General features: G+C 39.2%; 1 protein-coding gene across 1 annotated transcript in view; it reads right to left on the bottom strand.

Moving 5' to 3' along the window:
- The window catches only part of PIEZO2 (piezo type mechanosensitive ion channel component 2), a 236,222-nt gene that overhangs the window by 126,179 nt on the left and 85,563 nt on the right, over positions 1-24,480 (bottom strand). The window contains exon 4 of the mRNA XM_031058868.1: positions 5,542-5,704. Within this exon, the coding sequence (XP_030914728.1) occupies positions 5,542-5,704 (163 nt within the window). The remainder of the gene's footprint in view (positions 1-5,541; positions 5,705-24,480) is intronic.

The following is a 24,480-nucleotide window of genomic DNA, read 5'->3' as shown; positions in this document are numbered from 1 at the left end:
CTTAATATGAGCAACAAGAAGAAAAAAGATGAAAAATAAGAGGCATCATCAGGAAGCTCAAAGAAGCCCAAACATTCCAACCCTCTCTAAGAAGCTCTTTTTCCATCATATTTCCTACAAAAGCAATAATTTTCTATCTCAGAGGAGAAGCAAATATTGAAAGAAGAGTTGCATATGGAAAGAAGATGTTTGCATATGGAAAGAAGAAGAGAAATCAGGGCCAAAGCATCCCATATCAATGACCACTAGTCAAGTCAGGTGAATGTTTGATACTGGTAAAATCTAATTAAATTAAGACACAAACACAAAGCAATAAATCATCTAAGGAGAAATATATCCATCACAGGCTTCAAGAAAAATGGGATGGTCCTGTAGACAGGGTCATGGGCACCACTGTAAATTGCTTAAGGCAGGTTACACCTGAGGGCAAAAAAAATGCAACTCCAAAGACTGGGACATCAGACCTTTCTCAGAGCTGTTCAGTTGACTCGTGCAGGACTTTCAGGTAGGTGATATGCTGGCAGAATTGCTTAATCCTAAAATCTCTGAACCTGATAATCAATATCATAATATTATCATTTAAATCAACGGTAAGACCTTGCCTGAAATGCTGAGGAACTGATAATCTCTGCATCTCAAAAGAATATTGCAGAACTATAGTTTGTTCAGAAAAAAAAAAGTAATTAAAATGACAGAAGAAATTTAAAAATAACCCAGAGATTGCTTAGCCTTTAAAGGTCAAATATAGAAGATAGTAAATACATTTGATTTCCCTTACACCATCTCACTCTAATTTATTACATGTAATACAAGGGACCTTCCATAAAATTAAATAGTGTTAAACTCAAAATAAAATCAAAGAGCACTTATTAACTTGTGAAAGTCCTTGCTTCATGATACCACTGAAGCCCAGAAATTAATGAGATTTTATAAGAGTCTGGGTAATTATATGTTTAACAAGATTATCCAGAGCAGCTATAATTATAAACAACCTCTTTTGGAAGGGATTTGAAACCACATGCTTTAGGATTAAAGTCATTCTCACACGAGGAGAGACCAGGATAAACTGTAACATTGCAAGAGGGTATTTTCTTATTTGCTGTTGTCCTTATCCAGCAGGTACCAGCTACTTTCAGGATAAGGACACTGGTCTAAAAGTGTCATTCCAATGCTAGAAAGTCCTTGGACAAGGCAAGGGACATGGGCAGTTCTCAGAGTCTGTCTGTTCTGTTGTGTTTGGAATTTACTGCAGTTACACTTGGGGACCTGGAGCAAGTGAGAGTTCTCAATGCATTACATGTTCAATGCATGTGGAAGACAAACAGCCTGTCACTGTTTAGATGGACAAAGCTGGGGAACATTTTAGTGCTTCTGTGTGCCCAGGGACACAGGAGTTGAGAGACAGATGAAGTAATAGACTTGAAGACACCAAGTTCGTGGCCAAAGTGAGAACCATGATGGTCCTTCTGATCCCAGCCCAGTATATTTTGACTCCAGGCCAAGCTCTCCTCACATTCTTCTCAAACTTTAGTTGATTAAAAAAAAACAACTCTATTTCCTTTTTTTGCCTTTTTTTTTTCTTTTTTGAGATCCCAAACAAATATCTGACTGCTGCAGAAAAGAAGGTGGGTGGTAGCTTTGGGATCAACCTTACTTATGAGACAAAGTAAGGACCTAATGGTCCTATTTGCTTTCTAGGACATCATGCACAAGAAATGAGCTTCAATGGGCAAGGCAGCAAGTGCTTTACGAGGCAGCTGCATTGAAGACTACAACAGGTTTTTTTCAAGATCAACACCTCTTCTAAAGTTTAAATTGTGCAATTGCAGAAGGGTTTTCCTTCCTGTCACTGTCACTTAAAACATCAAGCAATTCAACCACAGTCTCAAGAAAAGGCTACTTCCTTTCTAATACCGATCAGACTGTATATATTGTATTTGCATTTTGGCCCATAAACCACCATCTGCTCCAAATCAAAAATGTCGTGCTTTCAGCTGTGTTGGGAGTTAACTGTTGTTTCTTATTTTCTTCCACCTTTCACACCTTGTGACTGGCATTGTGCTTGTCGGCATCTGCAACCCGGGCCTGTCTCCAGCTGAATTCACCTGCTTTAAATTTTCTGGGCCCTAATAAAAAGGGCCTGCAGACACGTTTGCTCCAAGTGTGCAACCATTTAGGGGTGGTAATGAGTTGGACTGCAGCCTGGTATCTGGCAGACCTTCCTACTCCATGACTCACTGTTAATTAAAACCACACTCTTTGCTTATTCCTGGGACAGCATTACTTACAAATAATTGAGAGTCTCGCGGCCTTAGAGCCTCCTCCCTCAGCTCTGTTCTGTAGAATAAACTTTTCTGATGGAGATCTGTTTCCCTTAAAGTCAGATACAGTGTAATGGAGAAAGACATCCATTTTTCAACAAATCCTTGTTGTTCTTTATTTGGATTCTGATACTTTTTCTTGTTTTGAATCGCATCTCAATCCAAAAGCAATCTGATCCATCATGGCTGGTTTCTCAAGGCTACTGCCATGCCAAAATACAGCTGCTCAACTGGTGGCATTTTTACAACACACCCATATATCAACAGAAATGTGATGGGCTCACACAGTCCTTTGAAAAGGTTAACTATAGCAGTATTAAACCAATTATTTAACAGGTTTTCCTAGAAAGAAATGATGGAAGGAGCAAATAGATTAACCTTTATTTTTTAATTAAGCCTACTTTGACAGTATTTCACTCTCCTACAAAGCAAAGAGTTTTGGGAATCATTCAATGTAAATAATTTAATGCAAGAAGGTAAAGCTGCAAGACACTGCTTTGGCTTGGAAGTACTTGATTTATAGAACCATCTGTGGCTAGGTCTATCTATCACCCTCAAAAGTTACCTCTCTAAAGGTTCTGCTAAGGCTGTTTAAATCAGCTGATGCAATCTTAACAAAATCTCCTACCACAAATTTCTGAGGGCTGGTGGCAGGAACTCTCAGCAGCAGCTCTTCCACTCTAGAATTACCTACAAGACTGGTCTAACAAACCCAGGACTATTTCCCTTGGAGGTACAATACCAAGCTCAGCATTTCTTCTGAAGTGTCTTTTTGTAGGACAGTTGCTGCTGCAACTCAGTTTGTGTTTTCCAATTCAGTGGAGTTACAGCCCCAGTAATGGGCTGCACCAACACAGAACTACAGCCATCAGTCAGCTCAGGCAGAATTCAAAGAACTGGTCACTTACTAAGTCTTCCCTTTTCCAGTGTACTCTACCAAGAAAGAATTGAAAATTATGTGAAACCCACACAGTTTGGACTCATTTTAGACTATGCCAACATTCTCCCAAATTCAGACGCCCAGTGGCCTGATCTGCATATGCATTAGGTTCCTTTCAGTCAGTCCTGCCAAATACATATTCCTTGCAGATTCAGCTGCTTCTGCCTCCTCCTCCTCCTAACTAGCAGAAATTATTCCAGGATGTTATGTGCAGACACCTAGAAAGAGAAAACTGAAGTTTGGAAAAACATTTTTAATAGGTATTTGATTTTCCACTCTCCATTTCACTCAATCTTTAAAAAGCTACCAGATTACTCTGATGCAAATTCATCATTTTGGCTGTGAAGGGCAGAATTCCTTAAAGTATTTGGGATCCCCTCACATAAGAGAAAATATTATCCCCTTTTTTAAAAAAATGCCTGTGATAGAGCTTTGGGTGTCACTAAATCTAAACACAGCTGCTGTGTTCACTAAATATTCTGCAATACATGCAGTTTACAGAGCATAAATAATATTCACTGGGTTTTGATGTGAAGAAGAAAAACATATTTACACATATTTTTATTTGCCCAGTATTCAGGTTTCTCTGCAGTCAGAGTTTTCTTCTCTCCCTCCTTCTTCCCTTATGGAATACTCTTGCCTTGGCATTGAGGTAGCCAGTCCAGGACCAGCCTGATATAAAGCTACACTCTGTGCTGTGCAATTAGGGCTTGTTAGCTCAGTTTTTCTCTTGCACTGGAGGGAAATGGCTATTGAACCCAGCCTGGAAACCAGCACCCATCTTCCCCAAGACACTGACCTCGCTTTGACCCAGACCCCAGTCTCAGGCTCACCTCTGAACCAAAGAAAAAGTGAATATCTAAACATCATCATCTTGTTTCAGAGGAACCAAACTATACCCATCTTTCTTTTGAGTTTCTGCCATTGGATTAGTCCCGTTTTGTGCTTGTGATTACTTTCTCTTAAGAAGATCAAGAGCAACAAAGAAGTCTGTTGGAGCTCACTTTGAGAAAATAAAACTCATTTAAGAGGAGAGCTGAACACAAACCATGCTAATAAGCCACACTTCTTTCCTTTTCTGGGTATAGCCCAGGGTTCTAGCCTGCTGCAAAATCCATTTTGCACAGCTTCAACGATAAAGCAGATTTAAAGCTGATAAAACCATGTTCCAGGAGACACAAAGCTTTGCAAACGCACATCAAACCAAACCCTACATATCCTCCAATGTGCAGTTAAAAAGCTACAACCTTCAGGCAATCCTCAGCTGCCAGGAGAGCCCATAAGAATTCCAACTGCAACTGAGTATAAAGCACAGTCCTGATATTGATCTCTCATGTGCTAGAAACTTGACCAGCTTCTGGCATTGCCACAATCCAGACAACCTGGCAACATGCAGAGAGGCCTCTTTTTACTCTATATAGTGGCACCAAAATGGGCAACTGATCCCCCTAAATATTTCACTCACTTCAAAGTTCAGTTTCTATTTGAAATGAGCAAGTTGAAATGATCTCCCCTAAAAATGGTGTTTTGAGAGTAAAGAAAAAACATTCCGCCCATATGTAAAAGAAGACAGAAAATGAGCCTCAAGCCATGCTAGACAGTCTGATAAAAAACATGTTAAGATTAGTCGTAGGAATTTCTCTGCACCCTGGCCTGAATTCCCACTGTGGCTTTTTATATTACAAAATTGTTTTCCTCTTTCTGTGGATTTTTCTGCATTCGGTATCTCTGCTACTCTTCTCCCCACTAGTAAAAGACACAGAAAACACATCAACACTTCCAGCCAAGCCATTCCCCCAAATCATTCTCAATCTCACTCAGTATGACCAAAGTTTTAGATAACTCCCTTCCCTGAATTTAAGACACAGTCTCTCTTCCATTCTTTAAGAGTAATTTCTGATAATCACTCAGATGCTGCTGTTATACTTGAATAAGAAATTTGGAAATAGGAATGTTATCTAAGAAACTGAGTACTGTATGTAGCAGAACAACCTTGTCAGATTTAACCAGCAGCTCTGGTGAAGAACAACTTGTGATGGACTGTCATGATTGTTTTTTAACTCAACATTATTTAAAAAATCCTGCATATCTACGACTTTTCATATTCTGCTTTGTTTTCTTAACATATTAACTTTAGATTTTTCCACTTTTAAACCAATCATTTCATTTCCTGAAAGAAAGCTTACTACTTAACATAGCCAGGGCTCATGAAACCATTTCAGAACACAGGAATGTCAAAGCTCACTAAAAGCCATGCAGATAGAAATGTGTATTTGATACCATCTCCTCATTTTCAAACTGCATGTTGCACTGTGCTGCATCCTCGGTTACCGGCTTCTGGAACACGTTGCGGCAGATGAGCCATATTGTCAGGCTAGCAATGAATATCCCAATATCTGGTACAAACAGTCTGATCACGTTCCCAGCATCTGCTCCTTTCACACTGTATGGGATGAGAAAAAAACAACAGAAAAAGAAACATTTGTTATTTCTAACTGGCATTTTTAACTGGAACAGAAAGTAAGCTCAAGACAAGGAAAAAACCCCGAACCGTCAGTAATAACAAATCTTTGCAATATGGGAAATATAAAGATGACTGAGGAACTCCAGACAGACAGATATTTTTGCCCTCCAGAAGTACAGAATAAGTGATTATTTGTTGGGAGCTTGCACCCCCTTATTTTAGTGATACTTAGCATTTTGATTAACCTAATTCTGAATCAATTTTTTGAGAGCAATACAGGAATAACCTCCAAATTCAACAAGAAAGATTTCAGCTGAGTACCTAGGAAATCCATCTGTATGAAGCACAATCGTTTTACCAGCATTCCTTGCAAAGACAACACTATCCAGGTCCACCAAAGATGAGGATATCCACCCTTAAGCAAGCCCTAATCCTTCTTCCAGGCACACAGAGAAATAACCAGAAAGTGTTTAATATTTTGACATGTTTTATTATGTTTACTGTTAATACATTTTATTCAACAGACTACTTGAATACTTTTTGGGGTATTTAAGTACAAATATTTAAATACTAATTAATGTGCTCAATTCCTGCCAAAGAAGCCTTTCTTCTGCTCCGAAAGGTTTGTAAGGCATCATTTTAATGTAGGAAAAAAACTGCACTGTTTCATTGCACAGATTTAATTGCTTATACTAGGAAATACAACTTTCTGAATTTGGATGTGGTGTCTGAATTTGGTTCACTGTTAAAAAGGAGAGCCTGGATTTAGGTTTAGTGGCACAACAAAGTTTTTATTAAGCTGTTGAATGCACATATTAAACTCTCAATTATTAATGAGAGGATATAATAATAATTAATTGAAAGTGTGAAGTTAAGGCATTTTAAATATGCAGCTCCAATTTAGTTTTTTATAGGGCTTTCTGTCTGTAATCAGTTCTGAGGACAGGTGAGGCATCTGTATAGTTCCTTGGGCACGGGTGAGTGCACTAGGTCTTCACAGCCTGAACTGGTAGAAAACCTAACAGGTTGTTTTACAGACACAAAGAAAGAGTTCATCTCTGGACTTTCTTCACCACAGCTTTGAAGCCTAAAATAAACTTTGTGAAGGAGTTACCTGCAACTGCTGTGATTAAATGCAGGCCTGGAGTATCAAAAAACTCTCTAATGTGATTACAATACAACCACTGTCAAGAACTGTGTGGGTCTGCTCATACACCCACGATCAAATCCAACATTTCCATCACTGCTGCTCTGCTGACCCAGCTTTTCCACTGATGTGTATCTTGCAAAATAACACATGCTCAAAGTGGGAATAAGGTAAGTGATCAGAAAGCTGTCTTTAATGTTTGTTTCAACAGCTTAACCCTGAATGGTCATGTATTGTACGGCAGCTAAGTAGCCTGAAAATATTTTTCTAATAGCTTTCAGTTGTCCTGAAACAGAGAAAAAAAAAACTAATTGAAAGGTTTGCAAAAGAGTTAGATGGCAAAATCCTTGCTGGACTGCTTGCTTGCTTCTTGCGCCACTGGTCCCAGGACAGCATGCTGCAGAGTCAACTGGCTTATGAGAGCATGGCCACTGCAGCTAACATTACAGAAAGTCCAGGCTTGACATGAACCCCCCATTCTTTTTGCGGTACAGTGGCCCCTAATGTCACTGAAGATTAGCCCAGGCTGCACCTTGGCAGAAAGAGGTAAGAAGTACATGTTTAAGGAATCTTTTTCCCAACAACAGTGTACACGGGTTTCATAATAATGTTAATGAACTTTTTTCAATAATCCTGATGATTGTGATGCCTAAAGAGGCTGACCTGGAACAGAGGCTAGGCAGAGTTAAAGGAATAAAGTAGGTATTTATGAAAAGGCCTACTAGGGATAGGATACACGTCGGGCAGTCCAAGAGCCCGGCCGAGGCTCTGCCCAAGACAGACCCAAGATGGACCCAAGATGGACGTAAGGTGGATGATCAGTCACTAATTTAGACACTTTTATACATTTTGGTCAATTTACATATTAGGGCCGATTATCCAATTACAGCTTCAGGTTATGAAGTCCCTTTGTCCCAGATTGCTTTCCTCAATTCACTGTTGTTTGTACTTCTTGAGCCTAAAGCTGCAGTGGTGTCCTTGGTTGTCAGGCTGGAAAAGGATTGTTCTGTTTAACTACCCTGTGAAGAGAACTTGCTAACACTTTATATGAAGTTCAGAGTCACACACTAAGTCAGTAAAGAATCTAAAATATATGAAAGCTAAAATTTAAGGCATCACCTCTGTAAGTGATTTTTTTTTCTTTACACAGATCTGGATTATTAATTAATTGAAAATCAAAAATTAATTTTCCATCACTTCTGAAGTCCTTCAGATTCAACCACTCACATGTCTACAAATTAAAAAGTGGCAGCCTTCAAGTACCAGCGCTTCTTAGTTGCACCAGGCTCTCCTTCCTCACATTGTACTCCCATGGAGCCATGCTGGGTATTCCTTTGCATATCCCGCTCCCCAGACCGAGGGAAGACCCCTGCGGGAGCCCTGCCCCTGGTGCAGCTCACATTTCTTTCCAAACCAAGTGCTTCTGATCTTTCAAAATAAATCATTTAGTGTGCTGTTGTGAGAGATGTAACGCACAGCTCAGGCTAGCAACAGAGAGCCTGAACAGTGATACCTAACCATGGGGTGGGGAAAAATTCTGCACATGAATAGTTTATTCAGCAAAACCAGTTGCAAATGTATGCTGTCCCCACTTCCCCATGAAAAGGAAAACAAATTGACCTCGGTGTGATAATTAAAAAGGAAACAAAAGATCACTTGAAAGTAGAGAAATGTATATTCTCCTGTAAAGCAGAATAATAAACTGCTTCATTCAACCCCAAGTAATTTGCTCCCCACTTTTTCACAGCAAAAGCTAAAACAAAAATCAGTTATTCCCACTTGTTATCTCTGGCAATACAAAAAAGAATGGCAAATACTGCCATCATTCCACAAACATTTCTCACTTTATTTGCGCATTCACACATGGTCATATTTTGCATTTGATAACAGTCTATACATTGTGCTCTTTCCCCCAAAAGAGGCTTTTAAACTACCAAGTCAAACAGAAGAACAGGAAACCTATTCAGATCTCCTACAACAACAGCTTTTTTTTTAAATCCCTGCAAGAATCTCATGGTGTTCAATGAATTGGTCATAGCCTTTGATCTACAGCTGGTAAAGCATAATTTATTCACTTAAACTAAATCATTTACCTATAGGGCAGTTTTAGTTGTAATAGATACCAGTGACTGAAGCTTATAACTCAGCTAGAAACATATTCTGCAGTATAATTACAGTAAATGGCAGCTTTACTTTTTCCTTCTTTCTTACAGGATGCAGAAGAAAACAACATGGACACACACACAGACACATACATACAGACACAATGGATTAGGGCTTTGAAATGGTTTATTACTTTCCCTTGACCAAAGAAATCAAATTGCACACAATTTTTTAGAGAAGGGACTGCTACAGTTAGGGTTGCAAGAGTTCCTCTGTAACAAAAATAACTTTTGTAGGACAAAAGGAACTTCAATGACTTTTCTGTCACTATGTGAAACTGTTTTATCATATCAACAGGCTCATAATACGGCAGTTTCCTCATGAGACAGTGTGTTCCCCTGCTGATTTCAGCTGAATACTTTAAACTTACTACTTTACAAACTGTTCATCTATTTTCTGTGCATTTACAGAATTTTCCTAGGACAGTGTGACTCTGGTCAATTCCTGTATTTCTCTGCTGCTCAAGAAACTGAGCAAAAATTCCTGATTTATCTGCATTGAGGATAGCTGTGGACACACACATTAGAACCATTGTCTTACTTCATGTACACTTACTGGTAGTCAAACAAATGCCATCATAATGAAACATTACATTCTTGTTTGGAGCTGTAGAAATCAGCATTTCTGTTTTCTTAAAATAAAATTTTCACTTTTTGCCTTTCTAGAATAACTGTTAATCACAAATTAAAATCATTCAATTCCTACTGAATGTACAAAACTTTGGTAAACAATGAAGTGTTAATACTGCGAAACCTGGCCTGATGTCATTTCTTTAGAATGGCAGACACTCTAACTTCCTCTTTATTTCAGATTTACAGAATAAAACCAGAAAGGCAGCAGAACTATTAGAATTAGAACTGCAATTTTTTCAATTAAAAAAAAAATCAAAATCTACAGTAACACACATATGAGACACCATGCAAAATGTACTAAATAGTCCACATATAAAATGAATACCAACAGTCTTCAACTTTAAATATTTACTATTTTGTTGCAAAAAAAACCAAAAATGGGAAAGAACAACCAGTCTTTCTTAAAAAGAACTAAAATTAATTCAGCATCAGCAATGTGTCACAATGTTAAGCTGATATAAGACAATAAATAAGATAATGCGTCCAGATTAAAGAACTGTAAAAACCTTGATTTTATATTGGATACTGGGTAAACAAAGTATTTTAAAGGTTATTTTTTATTGCAGTGCTAAAAGTTAAAAAAAAAAGTCTTATTCATGCATACTACATCTTTCCATACATGCACACATCTTTCCTCTTGTCCCTTCAGGGGTTTTCTATAGCATCTTTACTTTCTAATTAATTTAATAAAACAAAAGAGGTAATACTGTATTAACATTTGGCATGTGATAAACTAAGGAAGAGATGCATAGATGCTAATAATTTCCATTCATCTGTTTGGTGACTGTGAAACATCTGATATTTCTAATTGGATCTAATATTTCAGGGTAATTAATGCACCTCTGTAGATGCTTACAGCTGGATTCCCATGGGCTCTGTCTGCAACTGTAATCATTTAGTTTGGAGGTAAAACAGACCCAAGAACCATAACCATGGACCCCTGGAAACATGGACTGGCAGTATTTCACAGGTGCTACGCAGTACCATGGATGATTCATTTGTTTATCATTAGTATCCCCTCTGATTCAAAAATAGTGGCAACTTTGAGGCTACCAAAGACTACTAACCAGATGGCCTTAGAGATGTGCCTGCTGATCCTTGCTGTTGGAAGAGGGTGTTGGGAATGGCTGCAGCTGGAAGCTAGTTAAAGAAGCTCCTTATCCTCTCTCAGTTTGAAATAAGGATGAAATGTTTGATCTGATATTTACTCTCCTGGGAAACTCCCGCTTTACTTATCTGAATCTAAGGATTGCAGACCCTATCTGAGCCACAGCACTTCAGTGAACACAGGATGTGCACAGTTTATATTCATGGTGCCATACTTGTCCCTGCTAGCTCAAAAGACAAGTCTTCTATGATGTTGGTTCACATGGCAACCTTGCCACCACGTTCAGGGCAAACTGGCACTGTGGGTTAGGTTTACAAGCTGCTGAGCATTGGCAGGTCTGCCCTTAGTTCTCTCCCTGCTCATCAACAAATTGAAAATAAATTATATCACAAAAAACAAAATACAAACTTTGAAATATTAACATCCAAAGTGCTGTGTATGCTCTCTCTCTCTCCTGCACTGCCTTAATATGATGGTCCTTTCAGTTCACGCAGAGCATGGCATGTGTTTTACCCAAAATACCTGAAGCTGCATTTTCAGAGAATATTGGTCGTGCAAAGTAAATGCGTGGGAGGAAGAGGGAAGCAAAAATGCATAGAAAACTACTTATAAAAATATTTAGCATGCATTGACCTACCCAACATACAAGTTCAAAGGGCTCCTGAAGTATTTGCAAAATCTAAATCACTGCTTACAAACTATGTCTGCACGGATTCAAAACCCAAAAGTACACTTTGCTTTTTCAGGAAAGATGCCTTGCAATGAAGAACACACTCTGTATTGCAGAAGTGCTTAACCACGTATTAACCAAACATTTGCTTTCCAAACACCGCTATGCAGAGAGAGCGAGCAGCTATTTGAAACTAAATGTACACTGCCAAGATTTTGGTGCCTCGTTTCTTGCATAAAACATTCAACATTAAGAAATTATGGATATGTGCAACAAGTAAAACATTGGTTTGTGGTAATTCTTCTCTTTCTAAAGCACCTATTTTTTCTTTTTGTTCATTGATCTTCTAATAAAGGGCAAGCTCCAGCTTGCCCAGGGCAGCACATGGAAGATTTAAACTTCAGCAGGGATTGTCAGCTAGCATGCAAAGCACTCAGCTGCACTACTGCCAGACTCGTGACAGCACAACACTCAGCTCACTTTGCCCGTGTCCCACAGCTCCAAATGTGAAGCAGGACTCACGCTGCACAGCCAAGAGGAAGGGAACAAAATCCCCTCCACACCCATGGCGCTGTGCGTGCCAGCCCCACAGCACAGCAGTGCAAATGACAAGTCCATCCGCTACACAAATTATTTCAGGTCAAAATGGGAATGTGATCCTAGATGGAGGCAGAGCCAAAGTGAGCAGAAGAGACCTGAGGACACCTCAGCTATAAGTGAATTTTGGTCTTAAGTCTTCAAAGGAACTCTCTGTTTCCACTTTGAACAATTCTCACACAGACTTCTTACCTATGTGCTCATTGTGTAAGGATTTAGCTTAAGCAGTAATTCAGTATTCATTGATGTCTGCAAAACATTCCCAGTTAAATTTGTCCACAATGCTCATAAATATTTGGTAACCGGCAGCAAAGTGTTTGCATAAAGGCATACAGATATCCATATGTTCCACAATAGTCCTGAGTAAAAGAAAGTGCTGACAATCTGAAGCAGGCTGACATTCTATGATTATTTCAAAACATATTTTCCCCTTCTCTCCGCAGTTTTCATACTCTAGTTGGAGCATGAACAGATCATCCCTTCAAACTACATTTCATTTCATTCTGTTGCCAGCATATAACATTCTCACAGAAAGGAAAAGACACATCTAGATTTTCCAGTCAGCTGCAGATGAGGAAGGAATAATATTTCCCTCAATTACAGCAATCAACATTGTAAACTAATGTCATTTTACAAAGCCAAATTATCTCCAATGCAGAGAAAAAGCACACAACTACCAGTGGTTCAATCTGGAGCGCCCATTGCACTTTAGTGTTTGCATAGGAGACCCTTCTGTCCCACAAGACCCATTCCTAATTTAAAACAATCCAAGTGACTGTTTGCTGGGATGGGACCATTCACCCTCAGTTCTTCCATATGAAACAGCTCCCAGTCTACCCTGCCTGCTCTGGACATGCCTATCTTTCTCCTCACAGCATCAAGGATGACAGGACAGAAGGCAACATCTAACTTTTCTCATCACCATCCCCCTGAAAATCCCAGTGGTTTAGAGGCAAGAGCACATGGACATTGCTGGAAGCAGGCTCCAGCCATTAGAGGCACATGTACAGTATCTCTCCTCACTCCTCTGCTGACTTCCATTAAAACTGGCCAAATGAAACATCCTGATTCATCCCACTGGTGCACTTTGTTCATTTCTACAGGGTCAATCAAAAAAGAAGTGGAGTAGAAATCAGTGGCAAACTAAATCTCCCAATGCCATTAGATGTTGCTTCTAATTTTTCTGTAAAAGGAGCCTATAACACAATCTCTGGATGGCAAACACCCCACATCCATGTGGGAGGGGAGAGGAAAAGTCCCCTGCACTGCTTGATGCCATCTGCCCAATGGCTGCATGTGTGGCCACCAAAGATCTTTCTCAGGTGCAGGAGGCAGCTGTGGTAGCATTTTGCCAGTGTAGGAGGCTCTTACCTTGTCTTAGCATTGGACAAACCAGGATTGCTCAGATCCACACTGGGCAAAAAGGAGCTGAAGTGAAGGGCTCCAGGTTGGCTGGGTGCCAGGTGTGAGCACACTGCAGGAGGCTGGTCAGACCCAGCACTCAGTGTGTTCCTGCTCCACCAGCCACAGACTCCCTTCTGTTTCATGTGCCAGTCGCTATTTGAGATCTCACAATTTACTCATGAACAAAACCCAACAAAAACAAAATAAAACGCAAAGCCAAACTGTTAAGCATGCATCCTAGAGAGTTTTTTGGATGCTGATTGCAATGCTGATTGCTCTCCAGATTAAAACAAAGACTGGCTCACATTGTGCTGCTGGTGGGTTTACCACTGCACTGCTCCCAGCTACCACTGTACTGCAGGAAGCTGGGCTGTGCCAAGAACAACACTGACAACAGTCTCACAACTCAAGTGCTCAAACAGCACAGGCCATAAAATATCTTCTATCAGATGTTCCTTTTCTTTGAATCCCTAGGTTGAATGGCATGAGAAAAGTTAGTTGAAATTAATTTAGCTGAAAAGAAAATAAGCACAAGGGGTGGTAGGAAATGAGAAACCTGAAAACTGCACACAAACAGTTGGAAAAATAAGATTCATCTTGAAAGGAGACAACTTCTAAGAGGGCCTTTTGCCAGTGCTGAGGCAGCCCAGACCATCAGGTCAACATGACACAATGACAGGTTTCAGAGGCACAAGGATTCTACGTGGAAATTGCCCGAGCACAGAGAAATTTTCTCCTCATATGCAGTTAGCAATGAGGACATATCTGAGGTACCCAATTTAACGGTAATGATGAAACCTTAGGCAAAGACTGCTCTGTCATCATTTCCTTCCTTCTATTCCATGATACTTCTTTATTTGTCAGCATCTCTTAGTCTGTAGTGACATGAAGTTACTCTTCTTTTTGCAAAGTACCTAGACTACTGTAGCATGCTGTAAGAAACGGCAAAGTAATAATCACACATTTTTCAGCTTTTGCTTTCAGTGTGGTAGAAATTAATAATTTTCTTGTTTAGTTAATAAAAATAATCCTGTTCTACTTCAGGCTTCATTTCCCTTTAATCTCATTGGGTTGCTGACTGCACCTATGCTGTAGTTGTTAACAGAAAGTAAATTTACCTATTTGATTCACATCCCTGAGACTCATGGGCTCTTATTTGTCTCCCTAGTTTTATCTAAGGCTCACCTGGGCACCTTATTAAGCCCTTTTGTTTGTTTAACCACTAGTGTCACATAAAAAAGATTACAAGCTGCCATCATGTGATTTGGGAATTCTCCTGTCATAAATGTGCAGCCAATATAACACCCCTGTGGCAGAGGCTGGCAGAGAAGTATCAGAATGAAAACAGGCATACTGTGCACTGCGAGGATTTGCTAGATTGGTTGAACTCCTTCTACAGTTTTCTCTCTTGAAAATCTTTGTCTCCAAGTAAAATAGAAAAGAATAGAACAGAACAGCTCAGTTGGAGGGGTCTTACAGTGATCTTCTCATCCAGCTTCCTGACCACTTTAGGGCTGACCAAAAATTTAAAGCATCTTATTAAATGAATTGTCCTGATGCCTCTGACTAGCTGACAAGGCCAAAGTCCTCAGACACTCCTCACAGGACATGCCTTCCAGCCCTTCCACCAGCTTTGTTGCCCTCTTCCCAAAAAGGACTTTAGAATCCTTCTTAAAATGTGGGGCCCACAATGGCATATAGTGCTCAAAATGAGGTGCACTGACACTGCATACAGGGGGAAATATTGAATGCACCACATCTCTTACTTTTTTTCTGAAACCACTAATTTTAATTATTGCCCTCTTCCTGCCATAGGCTACAATGAGCTCTACCTTAAAATAATCCATTTGCTTATTTGAATTCAGACCTCTGGCTGATCACACTAACAAGAAGAATCACCCTCTTTCTGTTCAAAGAAACTGAAAGGGCCATCAATATTCTGAAAACGTGCACAAAACTGAAGCTGCTAAGTTAGAGTCTGTACCATTCCCAGTGACTGAGGAATGGGAACGGCTTAAAAAGCCTCCCTGAGTCGTTCTGTAAAACTGTACTTCTGCAGATGACCAGCATTACCAGAGGAAGTCTTAGAGCAGAGAAAGGACTGAGGCAGCATCTGCAGTTGAAGGCCTGGTCTATGTGCATGAGTTTGCAAAGGAATGTAGCAGCACTTGTGTTATTTCTGATTCAGCAATTGCTCTCCAGAGGTCCTCTCCAAGCACCTTCACCTGAAATTCAGCCTTGAAGAAAGCTGATACAACACATAAAAAAGTCATAATGATAATGTGATTGACAAAGTTGTATCTTGACACACATGGATTCCTACAGCAGTTTCCAAAACAAAAAACCCAAGGCATAACAGAAACAACAAAATAAGATTGACTAAGAGGATGCTTCAGAGACTTCATTAAAATTTAATAGAGATTTTTGTCTTTCAAAGTTTTATCATCTCTCAGACAGTAAAGAGAAGGATAAAGTTCTTTGCTCACTCATTTTGTTATGGAAAGAGAGAGCCAGATGATCAGCTGATACCAATTATAAATTATAGGTCAAGATTACCGAAGGAAATGAAATACGGGGGCCAACTGATCCAATTTCTAGCAGCACTGAACTGGAGCAGATGTGAGCATTGAGCCCTGCAATGCTCTCCTCCCACATGTCTTTTTCTCCTCTGAATGGCAGCCCATGAAGGGAAAACTTGGCTTCTCAGTAAGTTCCCGTAATTCATCTAGGTTCCACAATAACAGCATATATTCCTTTGTGTTCTGACAGTGTGCAGAGACCACAAAAGTCCCCAGTGAACTCGGGGTATTCATCTCCATTCCACTTTTCTCATCATATGCATATGATAATGAATATTTACGAGCTGCTTGGAATAGTCAGTACAGAGTATTTACTCATGTCAAAAAAATGGGAAAAACCCTATCCTGCAGAGCTGTCTTCCAGGGCTAGATTAATTTTTCAACACAAACGTCATTTTCTGAAAGAAAGAAAGAAACCTCACAAATTTCCTCAATTTTTTTCTGATTAACTATTCACCACTTTACACTGCTATTTCATATTAGCTCACCATTTGCCCAGAACATCTAATACTAATCTTCCTGTGTAATACAAAGTCTGCTAAAATTTTCTGTTCACTCAGCTACTTTCTCTGGACACGTAGAAAAGCCGTTCATATACTTGATTCTATTTCTCTAAGTTTTCTGGTCACTCTGAACATCTCCAGAGCTCTCAAAGAGAGGAGCATTTGGCCACTCTTTAAATACATTTGAGGACTTGTGCACAGTGGGGTTGTTGTAATTAGCGTATCATGATGAGTGTCATTTAATGCACAGCTAATAGGTATTTTACTTTAAAAAATCAGATTTTTACTTTAAAAATCCCACTTTGTTAGCCAAAAGAAAATTATGAAATGAATGTGCAAAACCACTGTGACAGAACCCAAAAATGTATTCTTTCACCTTTTAATTACATCAGGCTTTATCATTATATCTTTGTATAACTTTTTATCCTCGTTTTTTGCTTTCACAAGCTTTATCCTCTTCACTGATGAGTTTTAATTTAAAAGTTACAACTGATTTGATTGCTCATTCACAACTGCATCTGCTGCAGCAATTAATCTTTGGTTGTGCAATCACTTGCCAATGTCATCACATAGCAGTGGGATGGCAAACACACACATACACTAAAGCTACAGGAAGACTGTAAATAAATGAAAAGTAACCAAAGTAGTTTTTTACATGCTGAATCAAAAAGAAAGAAATGTTATGACACTGCAGTGACAGTAGGAGGGGAGGGAAGGAGTTATGCCAGATGCAGAGGATGACAGATATGCTGCTGTGTGCAGAGCAATGTGGAACAAATATAAAATCTGCACTGCTGTTCCTACCCTGGTAGCTTGGCTGTCTGCATTGTACAGGATCAGATCTCTGACAGTCTCTTGATCCAGTCTCACAGGGCAGAAATCAGGCTGGCATGCTGCAGAAAAGCTAGCTTAAAGCCATTCACCTTCTAGACTGAGATGGAGTTACACTATGAGCGTTGCAGAAGAGTCCTGCAAAGCTCAGATATCACTTTGATAGTTTCAAAAGCTTTACTGGGGATGCAAAATTGTTCTAAATGTTCACCTTCTGTAGTCATGTGACTGTGACAGTCACCAACATTTCCTTACAAAGATACACACATCCATTTACAGCCCTTACAGCTATGAAGAGAAGCTGTGAAATGTGAAGCAACTTCACTCTTAAATGTTAGAAGTCATGAGAAAAATAACAGTAATTTTAAATCATTCCACTTTGAACCTATTCATGACTATTCTTGGCATCCAATCTTTACTTGTTTTTTACTTCAAGTTAGAAAACAGCAGAAAAGCCATAAAAATACTTCAGGGAATGTGTCTTTATATCTGCAAAAGAAGAAACCAATGCAGCAAGGAAAAAGAAAAAATATTTTTTGTTTCTCACTAAACAACATTACATACTGAAATGTACACATCTTTGGTATCTTCAGTAGAGTGTATCTAGTACCAAACACCTTCTTAGAGGCAGTGTAAAATTTTAATTTCTATTTTGGTCCAAACTGTTCTAGCAGAGAGAAATTTTAAGACTGGAAGGATGGGACAAACACACAATAATCCCTCTTTTGTCCTGGCCTATCAAATTATTCCTTTTCCCAAAAGCTATCCCCAGTGCTGGACACATTGAAAAGTGGTTTTATAAAAGTATTTGGCTTGGCTTCTAAACACACCTTTGCTCTACTGTTAGAGAAACACTATGGTGTATGTTAGGAAACTTCAGCCATGCTGATAAATAAATGAGTTTCAAGTTTCAGGTTTGTTTGATGGACTTCTCCAAGTTCAGAAAAAATATAAAAAAAAGAAAAGGAGAAAAGGAAAAAAGCGAGGAACCTTCTTATTCATAAGGCATCTTGTAATTAATAACACTACTGTGCTTCTCATCTTCTCATCTACACACAGCTGAATTTTAGATTTATCACAGGCACATCACACAATTAAGAGATTCATTTGCCTCCAGGATGTTTGCACACCAGCTCTCCTTGTGGGTGCACAGGAGGCTGGACAGGAAGCAGGACTGTCCTGCTTCTCACAAGTGAGTGGCTTCTTGAACTTCAGCCTGTCTGGGCAGAGGATTAAAACCCAGTCATCACATGAGTGTGCTTTACTTGTATTTTTTACATGATTTACTTGTATTTTTACATGATTTTTACATGATTTTCTTCTGGACTACCCAGTGTGATGTGCACCTTGGGTTTTTAATGCTTGAATTCTCTCTAAATTAGAGAGTTCAGAATTCTCTAAATTGTACAGAATTGACTATATTCCCTAAAAACTAGTTTATTTATTTATACCACTAACAATGAATTTTTGCCTTGGTTCCATAATGTTTACTCTCATGAGACATATCTTTGAAATCTACTGAGTTGCTTGTATAATTAAGGACTGTGTGTTCAGACTTTTAGAAAATTCACATTGCTGCTTTCTAAGTTGTTTAAAAAGAAGATGTCAAAGCAGCTGCAATCAACCCAGAGAAACTCCTTTCTTGGCATATTACAGTGATGTACACCAGAGAATAGCAATGAATACTGTAATTATTTTAGGTAGAGATTGTTTATATTACTATTATGACAGCCACTTAAACATAAAGATGGGGGGTTAAAACTAAAAAAAAAATCTCTTACATCTGCTCAAAACAAATGAAGTTACTTTAGTGAATGTTTACATATTTTGTGATAGTTTTATCACTTTTCTTAATAAGGACAGCTTTGAGAAAATCCCACAAGTAAGGAAGCAATTACTGGTCTAAGTGTTTTTAGCCATATGGTGACCATCTAAAAAGCTTCTATAAAAAAGTCTCCCTTGGTGAATTATTTTTTACAGTCTCACAGGTATGCTACACAAAGGCTACAAAACCATCACTAGCAATATATTAAAAAATATTCTGTGACATGGTTGCTAGGACGAAATGTGTTTATTGTGCAAAAGCTAGGGTAGTATATTGCAAAACTTACAAAAATGACATCTGTCAAAAATCAGCTTTTCTTCTAGCTTAAATTTAAAAAGGAGAAGAGAGGGAGAGGGAGAGGGAGAGGGAGAGGATGGAAGGGAGCTACAATGATCATCTCATCTTACTGCTCAACCACCAAAATTTAAAGCATGTTATTAAGGGCATTGTCCAAATGACTCTGGCAGGCTGACAAGTCACTGCAAACATGGGGCATCAACTCCTCTTGAGGAAGTCTGTTCCAGAGTTTGACCACCCTCTTGGTAAAGAAATGCTTCCTAATGTCCAGTCCAAATCTCCCTTGATGGATGCAGCTTTGAACTGTTCCCAGAATTTCTTCATGGGCTACTTCAGCATGCCTGATACACAGTATTGTTTGCAACAGGGAATCAGAGGGAGCACACTGAACTGACTACACACAACACTGGAACAAAGGTCAACATCGGAATAAAATCCAAGGTAAGTTAGACTGGTTTAAAACAAGGTTTAACTGGTTTAAATTGTTTCTATTTCACTATTTAATATGGACTGAAAGATTTCAGTTGACACATTGTTGGTGAAAAAATTAAATTTTCCTCATATCTTCTTAAACATTTTTTTTTCTTTGCAAATATAATTCAATTTTTATTTTGGCTTTCTCCGTAACTCAGACTTTTATTTCAAAGTCTAGCTTTTTGTCAGAGCAGTGAAGAAAACTCAATTTAAGATAGAACCTCAGGCATGCAGAATATATCAAATAAAACTGAAAACACATTTCTTCCCCATTTCCTACACTATAAACAAGACAAATACCTCAGCACACACATGCACAAATTCCACAGCCCTGGCCACCACGAAGTAACAAAAAGAGAGAAGCTTTGAGAATTAAATTAAAGCAACCTCAGTCCTCCTATCTTCCCAGGACTCAGCACCCTGTGCTGCCCTTTGCCTGGACACAAGTGCACACATGTGGGAAGACAAATCATCTGCTGTTCATCACACCCTGAGAAAAGCCCTGCAGTGTTACGGCTGGAAGGACATGAATAAGACTTTCTGATGTAGTCCTCTGCCTCCAGATCCCTACCTATTACTTAGGTTTGGCAGCCTGGGGCTAAGGCTGAGGTTTGGCCCAGATGAGAAAGGTGTGGGGGGCTCAGAGTTGGTGCAGCACCTCTTGTCATGCCTTCTGCATCACCAGCATTGCTGGAGCTGTAGCCTTTGGGGATCTCTGAACCTCAACCCTAAAAACCCTAAAATCATTTTGGGGTTGAGGATGAGGCCCTCAGTGACATGTTTTACCAGGCAGAGAAATGATCAAATAGAGATATCACCCAGAAGACAACACTTGTGCTACAAGCAATAAACTGCTTTTTTATTCACAGCCTCCCAAGGGAATGTGTGGAACTGGCTCTGTCTCTCCACTCCTTATGTTACATTTATCTGCCATATTATTCAAATAGCACATGTAAACATAGAATATTCAAAACTGCAGAATAAATTCACATTCATTAACTCCTACAAAAGTGTCATGGCCATCATATATTAAGAATAGAAAGTATAAACAAGCCATCAATTAATCTTATCTCTCTGATTTGAAGCACATCAAGGATGGTATGGGTGTGGAAGAGAATCCTGCCAAAGTAAGTGCCTGGGCACTGAAAAATTAAGCACTTGCTTAAGTGCTTTGAGGGACAGGAGACCAAAACAACTTTACAGACTAATACAGATATTTTTTTCCAAAATGGTGAAAGATGTGCCTGGCAGGAGTTTTCCAAGTCCCTTTGATTGCACCACTGCACCCATTTTTCCTTGTCTTCTCAAATTATTCAACATTTCTGAAATGCATTCGAACTGCACTGTTTCCTTTAAAATAACATCTCAAGGATCAGACCATACAGCCTCATGCAGCCCCTGGCTGAGGCAATGCTCCCAAAATGATGTCAATGGGAGCCTTGCCCAAGAAAGGACTATAAGGATTCAGCTGTATGTGAAGAAAGGCTTGAAATAATGGAGCATGGTATCAGGATAAGACTTTATATTTCAAGCATATATTTATTCTTTACACTAAATCACCAGAGAGCGTGGGGAGAAGAGGGGGATGTCACTTTGGAAAACCATATGGTGCTTTGATTTCCAAGCCAGAACTGAGCATACTGAATGTTTATAGAATCCAGTGATATTCTCTCCTTTCTGTTTATTCCTGTCACCCAGAGAAACTCTGGCCAAGCACCAACCAAATATCCAAGCAAGCAGGGGGAAAGAGAGAAAACAGCTCACACCAGTAGGCTCATGATTAGCAACCTAAACCTGGAAGGAGGCGCTTGGGAAGCGCCTCTGATGCATCTGTATTCCAGCGCTCACCGTATGTCATAAGTGGTTTTGGAAATTGAGTTCTCAGTCTCTGCAAGGGGTAGCAAAGACATACACAGCATTTCTGGCTAGACTGAGCAGGGGCATATGTGGAGCAGCTGCAAAAGCAGACATCCCTCTGCTCAGTGGGATCAGTGTAGGAACAAAAATGCATCTCTCAGCGATGACAGCTAACCTGCTCCTGGGTTAGCTGTGTCTCCCTACCTGTGGCAAACAGGGCTGCTGCATTTACTTTGCCTCAAATAAAAACAATGCAGAGTGCCTCCTTATCACCCTGTGCTTAGGAGAGCACTTGGAGGACTTACTGAGGTACATAGAAGATCTGAAATCTATCTTAATAGGAGACAATCTTCATATCCAAGCTCTAGCCCTGATATAGAAATCTTCAGGTCTTTTTCCTTGGGAGTCTTATCCCCTTCCCTGCTCTTATCTGCTTACCCTTTCCTTTCAGTGTGAGAGCTAGCAATCTCCAACTACCCTTTCCTTTTTCAGAAACAGTAAAAGGATTACAAAAAGCATAACAAGCTCACAACTCAATACACAGTATTTTATGAACAGGAGCAGCTTTCACTTCTGATCACCCTCAGCATTACTTTAGAGAGAGTCTGGGATGCTGCTGGTGCACTTTCTACATAGGTGTTGCTTCTGTACTAAGTATGGTGCAGAGAGGTCTTACTAGCATTACACGGGGTAGAAGTCACCTAACTTCTAATGTATATGTAACTTCTAATTAATAGTATGTAACTATATGTAACTTCTAATTAATAGTAAGTTTTTGCATACTGTGAAAATAATAATTTTAGAATCAGATTAAAGTATGTCCAAAATAAAACTTGTATCTTTGATATGGAAAACTCTTTCATTTTCATAAAGATAATTTGCTTTTACTGTGAAATTGGTGCTCAAAAGTTCCTTTCTCTATCCTTGAAACAACTATTTACTATGAAAAACATACTTATTGAAGGTTGCCAAAAGTGTAGTAACCACACATCTGTTATTCTTCAAATATATATTTTCTAAAACATTTGATATTTACTTCACATGTAATAGCAGTTATTAAATCTTCCTTAAGTCTGCTTTGTGGAACCATAATGTAAAGCATTACACGCAGAGGAGAAGCACCATGGGAACAAATGCAAAAAGGGAGCAGAAGTGTTGTTAGTAGCTGAGTAACTTACTAGTCACATTACAAACTACAACCCAGAGAAGCATAGTAAGAGGAGTACTGGAAGTCTGGAAACCCTGCAGGATGATGAGTTTTAAGAGGTCAAATAGAATTCATTTAAAGTTTTTAAATTGTTAGATAATTTATAGGTCAACAAAGATGTTAAAACAGAAGACATTCGTGTAATCACTACTGAATCTACTAAAGAAGGACATAAACTTCATCTGGTAGCTCAAATTAGAGAAATTTATGTGTTTAAAAAAGCCTTCTTTTGGTTTTAATTTTCCACAGTGTGGCAACATTTCCCCAGGAGCATTTCCCCAGGGCTGGTGGTGGCTCTTTGCAGGCTCTGCACTGCAAGCCTCACCCCGGCCATGAGCTGGAAAGACACTACTGACTGCATTACAGGAGACCAGCTCTCTGACTGAACTGATCTTTTTTCTTTTTGAATTTTAACAGGCTTTGTGCATTAAGCTCTCTTTAATTGCCAGAGTAGCCAGGAAACAAGCACAGTCGTGGTTAATTGTTCATAACTATTCCACTTGAGAATTCAAGTGAGCCTCCCAGCAACAGGACACAAGGAAATGGCCTCAAGCTGTGCCAGGGGAAGTTCAAGTTGGACATCAGGAAGAATTTCTTCACAGAAAGGGTGGTTAAGCATTGGAACAGCTGCCCAGGGAAGCAGTGGAGTTTCCATCCCTGGAAGTGTCCAACAAACATCTGGATGTGGCACTTAATGCTATGACTTAGTTGATAAGGTGGTGTTTGCTTAAAGGATAGACTCTATGATCTAGGAGGTCTTTTCCAACCTCACTCATTCCATGATCCTATGATTTTCACTGGGTCCTGAATATCTGAAAAAATCTTAAGCCATTGAGATGAACAATGCTTTCTAAACCAAATTTTTAGTCATGTTTGGAACAAAGTACAAGAGAGCTGACTGCTTTCCAGACATTTTTATGCATATGTGGATGCCATGGTAATATGCATCCATAATGAACAATAATACCCACATTAACAGCTGCAAAAAAGTCATCCTATTGATCTATAAGTCTACTTGCTTTGGCTTACTGAAGATTTTTTTAAAAACCATTAAGGTGACAGCTTGCATCGCATGAAAGTGTCACACGTGCTCAGCCTTTTAAACCATGTTTCTTATAGGACAGCACAATGCAATACAATATTTTTCCTAAATCTCAACATTGCTCCTTAATGCTCTTCCTGCAGCCAGGAACTGCAGTCTAGATCATGCTGGACAAAGGTGGTGACTAACATAGCATGTTACAATTAGTTTATTTGTAATGTCTCAAAAGACAATCAATAACATAAAGATCTTCATTTATATCTATCAAACCCACATATACTCCTTTTAATTGAAAAGCTCTTAACTCCAGTCATTTCCTGGATATAAAGCTACCTTACTCGAGCTCCAGCATTTTTAATTTCCCTTGCATTGAAAAGCAGCATCCTCAGCTCACAAGTAATGCTTATATAAAAGCCTTG

Source organism: Geospiza fortis, unplaced genomic scaffold (assembly GCF_000277835.1).
Source record: "Geospiza fortis unplaced genomic scaffold, GeoFor_1.0 scaffold100, whole genome shotgun sequence".
Lineage (NCBI taxonomy): Eukaryota > Metazoa > Chordata > Aves > Passeriformes > Thraupidae > Geospiza > Geospiza fortis.
This window is presented reverse-complemented; position numbering and strand designations above follow the sequence as displayed.